The sequence below is a fragment of the Cystoisospora suis genome (genome assembly GCF_002600585.1).
Source record: "Cystoisospora suis strain Wien I chromosome Unknown contig_8093, whole genome shotgun sequence".
NCBI classification, from domain to species: domain Eukaryota; phylum Apicomplexa; class Conoidasida; order Eucoccidiorida; family Sarcocystidae; genus Cystoisospora; species Cystoisospora suis.
The window spans coordinates 5,743-12,920 of record NW_027160876.1 but is presented as its reverse complement, the minus strand read 5'-3'; the positions used below and the strand labels follow the sequence as shown (position 1 = coordinate 12,920).

At 54.0% G+C, this 7,178-nt stretch overlaps 1 protein-coding gene across 1 annotated transcript; it reads left to right on the top strand.

Annotated features, from left to right (window-relative positions):
- Positions 1-264: 264 nt before the first annotated feature.
- Positions 265-6,467, top strand: CSUI_010724 (uncharacterized protein). Its single transcript, XM_068070826.1, has 5 exons — positions 265-1,125; positions 1,686-1,893; positions 2,606-2,749; positions 3,246-5,147; positions 5,786-6,467. Exons 1-5 carry the CDS (start codon positions 999-1,001, stop codon positions 5,925-5,927), a joined length of 2,523 nt encoding a protein of 840 aa, XP_067917198.1. The 5' UTR covers positions 265-998; the 3' UTR covers positions 5,928-6,467.
- The last annotated feature ends 711 nt before the right edge of the window (positions 6,468-7,178 follow it).

The following is a 7,178-nucleotide window of genomic DNA, read 5'->3' as shown; positions in this document are numbered from 1 at the left end:
GCGCAACGAGGCAGTGTGCCTCGCTTATTTCGCATGGGCACCTCCGGATGAAAGGCAACAATTTCAAACTTTGTCAGCTTTCAGGAGCACTTCCAGCTAACTGCCAGTATGAGGGCCATCTGTCCTCACACGGAGTACTGTCGGAGTAGGTCTGAACGGAACCAGTCAACGTGACGGCACGCGTGCGCCTGGCGACGAGCAGTCTGCATGCAATTGCGACCGGGGAGACAGACAGCACGGCGAATCGATTGCCGACAAACATCTACGAAGTCTGTGGTTTCTTGGAGTATCCGGCGCCCCTGGCGTCTTTTAGACCTCGGTGATGCCCATCTGCTCGCCGGTGCGGAAGGGGTCTTCCGGTCTTCCACGCTTACTCACGCTTACAGACAGTCAGCGTTTGTCTTGCCCTGACTAGCCCTATGCTACGAACTTGAAGCCCCTCATCTTCATTTCCCCGACTCTCCTTTTTTCTTCCTGGAAGTCTGTAGTTTTTTAATGCGCAGGTGTGGTATGGTCTATGGTTTCGTGTCTCATTTGCGGGATTACCGCCTCCTTCCTGCCCGGCGTTTCTCCAGCGTGCTCACGTCGTCATCGGTGCCAGGGGCGCTGCAAAAGCAGTACCCGTGCCGGGCTATGCTTTGCTTCTCTCCCCCTGTCATCCGCTCTTTTCGTCTCTGAGGTCTCCTTCAGTAACTGGAGGCCTTCTCGCACAGCTGACTATCGCGCTTCTTTGTGGCTGCTCATCGAGTATTGTGCACACCGTGGCGCTAAATGGCTGGTTGTGGATTGCTTCGGCATGCTGGATAGACTCAGAAGTGTGCGGCCCCTTCTGAAGTGGCATGTTCAGGGCCCACAGTGGCAGGCCCTGACTTGTTGGGTAGTCCAGATTTTGGTGCGAGTGTACGTGCGTCAAAGGATTCAGGCGTTACCCCTCGGTCGGGCTGTCGAAGCGTAGGGACGCTGTGCCGTGGTTGCTCTCCCGATTCTCTGCTCTAGTCATGGCGAACACTTTGGGCCGCAAATTTGTGGATTGCTACAAGGTGCTTGGTTTGCAGCCGAACTGTTCTGATCTCGAGATCAAAAATAAGTTTGCTTTTCTCGCCAAGCAGCTGCATCCCGATAGCGGTGTGTCCGCATTTCATCAGAACAGCGTTTTACGTGTCTGCGGTAGTATCACCCATACATATGTGCATTTCTGGTTGTGTTCGTACATAGTCCAATGTGCTACTTTTCTTTTTTCCCCCGTCCAAGTTGGCGGATCCCACAGACGCGCATTCGGCGTGTATTGCCTGCCGCGCCATCAGGGGTGAGGTCAAGATGTATTATTGACAGGCACCCGGTTCAGCAAGTGTGTAGTGTGCACGTGGTGATGACTGCGTAGTCCGAACCATCGACCAAAGTGCATTTTCCGAAGTCGGAGCAAGTGGCGGTGTCAGTCTTTTCGTAAGGGGCCATGGATAGCCTTTACGGGTCGTAGTCTCCAAGACTGAAGAGCAGCTCCCTGGTCCTCTCCATATGAGTGAAAAGAAGACACACACATCTGACACTCCGTATCTTCTCTTGGTCTCTGTGATTTGCGAGCTCGGTTGCTTCCGTTTTCGCTCAGATGCGCCATTGCTGCTGGGGAACTTCTGTTGATCGCACGATAGAAGAGGCAATTTGGTTTCCTCTTTATTTTGTTGCAGGCTCGGCGTCTCAGTGTCGAGAGAAGTTTCAGGCCGTTACAGAGGCGTACAGACAGCTGACAGCAGATCGGCGGGCTTACGATCAGCTACATAAACTTCATCACGCGGGCAAAAATCACTTCAGTGATTTTGGATTCGACTCTTCAAATGATTGTCATCAAGGGAAAAAGTCAGCAAAAGACTTTTTCTACGAAGGCAACTCTTTCTGGTGAGGATCCGAGAATAAGCAGGTTCACTAAGAAAGCTCTGGAGTGTGTGTCACTGAAGCGCTGTACCGGAGTCTACCTAGTTTCAGTGGGTATCCATGGAGAAGTTTCTCCAAGTCGGACGCGACGTGGAAAAGTGTCTAGCCGTTGAGCGCCATACGGCGGAACGCGCAGTACAAGTCAGATGTATATGCTAATGTTCACAACGTAGGTTGCAAATCAGCTGGCTGTACGAGTCCGAATACTGTCCCTGAGTCTTCTAGCGAACACAGCTGTAGGTCTGTTTGACAACAAGGAAAAAAAGCCGGTTCCGCGGTAAGTGTATGCTAGGGTATTACCCGTGGCGGACGATGAGTGCTTGCTTTGTCTGAGTCACTAAGCTTCCGGAGGCCGGTTGCTGATGCTGGCGGGTGAAGGGATCTAGCACAATCTCTACACGTTTCCGTGGCGGCACCGGAGGCTAAATCTGTAACGTCACACGTACACGGTTGTGCTCACCACCTTCTCCGGGAGGTTTAGCAGGTAACTGCTACCCCGAATTGTTATATTGGCCTTTTACCACACACTGCGCTTCAGTGGACGCACAAACACAACTCATACCCGCGGTTAACTTCAGGGCTTTTCTTTGCATAGGCGGCCGCATGTATCTGCACAGGAGTAGCCGGTGTTTGCAACATGTCCAGGCTTCGCGTGTTGACCCGTTTTCCTGCACAGGAGCCGTTTTCACGAGAATCGAGTCTGGTTTAAAGGCGATCGAGTTTTCTGGAAACCGAGAGCATCCCGACGAGGTCCATCTGTGTGGCGTGATCTTGGAGAAGACTCGGTGGAGGAAGAAGAGGATGATGAAGAGTTTTTTGAGTATGGTAGAACGTCTCGAGTAAACCGGGTTTGCCTGAATGATCGGAGAGTGTTCCTATGAGTCACAAGCGTGGACTATCCAAGGAAGGCTCCGGTCAGCCGGAGCGATTGAAGGTTGGCTATTGGAATTCCTCGTGGTGTATAGTGCGGCTTAGTCCCATTGCTTTCCGAGGCAAGAAGCCTACCAGTGACTGCATCTGCAACCTTAAGAAGCGCGCTGGAGCGGCCATTTTTATAATAGCTGCGTATCTCAAATCCGCTTCTCGAGAAAAAGGAGACATGCTCTGTTACTCGGGCCACATGAACCCCCGATAGTAAGATGTGGCATACTCCGTTCAGTGTGTTCCCTAGCCGACAGAACTCCTTAGACAGCACCCGCTACGCAGACGCAACACAGGGGTGGTAGTGAGAGGCGAACCGCTTATCCTTCTACCTCAAAGCAGCCCGGCTGAACGTGCTCAGCAACTGTGTTGAACAGAATCCTATGGTTTTGCAGACGGGACTGGGCGTTTCCTAGAAAGACACCCCCGTGGTTTCAAGGCCAGGAGAGATGCCGAGCAACGCGGACCGGCTCAAAACGTACAAGTACTGGGCCGGGATCAAGACAGCACAAGTATCACACCGGAGAACGAGACGAGTACACGTCACGGAGTAAAACGGGAGGCGTGGGGGTAGGCTCCAATGCAGGCACGAGCCACCAAAGCTCTGAGGCGAAAGAAAGAGAATCGGGATCGGAACATACTGGTTACTCTGCTTCAGGTAAAGACCGGGTACGTTCTCGGCGAGAAACCCGGGGACCGCATGGCTCTCATGCGTCTTCATTCGTCAGGGAAACAAATTTCAACTGGAAGGCCGGGGCAGCTGGGTGCGGGCGTGCTTCGAGAGAAGAGGACAACCAGTTCGGCCTCCATGCAGCAAAAACTAGTCGAAAGAAGGTGACACGCGCACGTACAGGTAGGGTGCCAGGTGATTTCAAACCGGGTGGAGCCGTACGAAGGTGGCAGAGCTGGAGAGAAGTTGACGTCTGTGTGGTGGAAGAAGACAGCAGTGATGACGGCGCAAGTCAAAAGCGAGGTGACTCTCACCGTCCTTGCCAAGGTCAGAGGCACGCAAACAGACGATCGAAAGGCCGGGCCGGCGAAGTACACCTGGTTCGGGCAGCCAAGGTCCAGAAACAATTAGACGTAGAGCGAGGAAGGAAACCGGACAGGAAGGGTGCGCGTAGTGATGGAGATGTTTCTGAAGGGGGGGCGCGTGCGGGCGAAGATTGTGAAGACAGCAGCATGCACGCACAAGGGGAAAGGGAGGATGACGCCAAAGAGGCCGACGACTCCAGAAAGGAAAACAGTGGACACTCAAAGGTGCACGCTTCCTCGGTAAGAGAGAAAGACAAGCGCAACAAGTCAATGGAGAACACACATTGTGGAGAAGGCGGAAGACGGGACAGGGGGGCGATCCAGGGTGATGAGCTCAAGCGGACGGGTAAGCGGGTTATGGGGCAGGGGAACCGCACGGGTGAACCAGTAGGAAGTCATACAAGAACAAACACCAAACTAACCCTAGATCACGCGTGCGGTGACGCTGCAAGAGCAATACTGGTCTCTTCGTTGCCATCTGGACCGATAAGATATCGCGAGGACCATCCCGCAAGCGACCGTCTTGTGAACGAGCGCTCGATGACGCGAGAGAATGAGGACAGTGGAATGGTGGAAACAGACAACAAAAGAAAGGACGGAGAGGCTGAAGAAAAAAAGGAAAGCGAACGACGAGGAACAGTTACTGCGACGCAACGATCCAGTGCGACGCCCCGGGAGCCAGCCAGAGCCGATCGCTGCGAGGAGGGAAAGCTTGTCGAGAGGGAGGAGGAGCGGGAGATGCCTGGGCGCCATTTCGATGTGTACGCGTCAGACCACGAGCAGTACGGCAACCGTCACGAGAACTCGACTCCTCGAAGAAGAGGCTTCTTTGACAGTGACAGCGACGAAGAAATTGGCTTTCCTGGAGACTGTCCAAACACGTCTCAGAGACAGAGAAGCCGAGGAAAGAGCGTGAGAGAAAGCATGTACGGGGGTGCACGGAATCAAGAAACTTCTGATGAATTCACTCGGAAAGTCAGCAGTGCAGCGGAAACTGCGTTTGAAGGAGCTATGGCAGGGGCAAGGCGTGGTAAGGAGAAACGACGAGAGACGGGTGCAACGGAAGAAGGGACAGGAATGAAAGAAATGTGGAGGAGTAGCTGTGCTGAAGGCTTGAAGGAAGTCGACGTGTATACTCTCGCGTCAATTCTCCGGACCAGGGGCAAGCCCGTGGCGGTTCCCCGAATGACATACTCAGCAGAGGAGAACGATAACAGAGTTGAAGGAGTTCTCTTCCTTGACGAGCGGCCAATCAAAAACTGGTGGGTAGTTAGGGAACAGGGGAAACATGCCACCTCAGACGCGTCCGCTCCGAAGTACTTCCATTCTCTGATTACACCTAACAGCCAAGCTGTGACCGTAAATCGACGCCTTCTAAAACTCTGAACTAGTTTCCGTGTTCGAGAAAACCAGGTTCTCTTTCACTACAGACTGAGTAGCCTTGCTCACTTAGGTCACGTTGCATCCTGCTTGCCGGATCCGCGGAACTCTCCATGTGCTTCCTTAAGCAGTTGTGTTGGGCGGGCCAATTTTGCCTAACGCGATGTTCACTGCGGTGTGTGAGCAGAGTAGCAGCACTCACCAATGCTATGTACGGAGAGAGAGCCCCCCTCACCAGCCGCAGTGTCCTGCGAGATAGCCTCGTCTCTCACCAGCCCTAGTGTCCTGAGAGATAGCCTCGTGTCTCTTGGTGTCTTTACAGATAGCTCCGTCTCTCTTGGTGTCTTTTGAGATAGCGCTGCCACTCAGCGAGGGTTGGCGACCTCACCAGACTGAACAGTTCAACAAAGTGTTACTCGATATACGGCCGCTTCAACGCGGACGTGTCGCGCACGCCAGCTTGTCCCGAGGGTGGAAGAAGTACACTTTTTCAGCGTTGCGTATGGGTTCTGCCGTACAGGCTGAAATTCTACGGAGACAGGGGGCGAGTCTACGGCGTCTACCGCGACGGAACTTTTCTATACAGTCTCGAGTGGAAACGAAACAAGCATTGGGGTCTTTTGACTAGAAGTTCTTACGGTGAACAGCGGCCACGAACCTGAAGACGTGGCACTGGTTGCTTGTCCGCATGAGAAGACCGGAGCGGCGCTGGGTAGGAACTGGACGGAATGCTTCTGTAACGCCATGGTATTTGATGCTCGGTTGTGAACCGGCCATCGGTCTACATCCTCACGCGTGAGACAGCCAAGACGTCGCCCTACGAACAGCTGTACCGTCAGCGGCGCACCCGGTGGCCTGAAGCAGTAGCCGGATGCGTCGAATTAAGCTGCTAAAAGGTGTTACTGCCCGGTGAAGAATGACTGCGATCGCTCGGCATTCCTGCAAGATTACAGTCGCCAAACGAGACAAAACTTCGCCAGCTTTCACCGGCCGCTGCTTGCCAGGTAAACAGCTAGTCGGCTCTCTGTGTCTCCCCGGCGTATAAACTTCCTTGCCCAGATGTTTCGCGCTACGGACCGGGCACAGTGCTGACCCGCCCTAGTCCCGGGCTGATGTTCGGGGAGAGAGAACGCAGTCCCCGGGCAGCAGGGGTGTTTCAACGCACATGTGTAAGTCACACACTTTGCCGCGACCACCAGCCGCTTTGGTCGACTCAGGGGCTTCCCCTGGAAGTCGATGTGCGGCCTACAGCCGTGACCCGTCGTCCTCAGCTGCAATGACTCTAACGAACGGATGAACTCACAGGAACCTTGGGTATTCCAGGAACTGGCCCTTGCTAGTGCACGGCACAAGGGACGAGTACCCCACGAACACAGTGTCTCTTCAGGCATTCTAATTAAGTCGCGTCGGCACAGGCAGAAAACCTGTGTATTAACATCAGCCCGTGCGGTTGACTGTGACAAACCAAACACACCCCGAACCATGCCGCACCGAAACACGTTGTAGACTCCGAAGGCCCCACTTTTCCGCAGGCGCCACGGCACCGCCGTGGAAAGATAAGACCTGTAAATTCGGCAGCTGGCTGGTTCCGCTGGCTAGCCTTCAGCAAACTTCCTCATATTTCCTTGTGCACTAAAAGGTCAGACGAGAATAAGCCTATTGCACATGGACGATCAAATCGGTATGCGCGCAAGCAGCTGTACAACAGTAACTCTCCTCGCCCACTCAGACACGAAGGCAGCTAAGCACCGTCGTCGTCAGGGACTGCGATCATCAGTGTAGCGATTGTCACTATCGCTCCCAGCACGAAAGAAATCACGGACTTCTTGTCCACGAGTCTTGCCGGTTTGCGGAGAGACGACCTCGAGCGCTTTACGGCGACAGGGGCTTCTCTGCTCTGGCCTCTTACAGCC

What these genes read in the sequence shown, in the direction of transcription:
- CSUI_010724 (XM_068070826.1), top strand. Translation starts at nt 999, where the DNA reads ATGGCGAACACTTTGGGCCGCAAATTTGTGGATTGCTACAAGGTGCTT. An exon ending in GCAGCTGCATCCCGATAGCG is followed by an intron (nt 1,126 to 1,685) that starts GTGTGTCCGCAT and finishes ATTTTGTTGCAG; the next exon opens with GCTCGGCGTCTCAGTGTCGA. An exon ending in TACGAAGGCAACTCTTTCTG is followed by an intron (nt 1,894 to 2,605) that starts GTGAGGATCCGA and finishes TTTCCTGCACAG; the next exon opens with GAGCCGTTTTCACGAGAATC.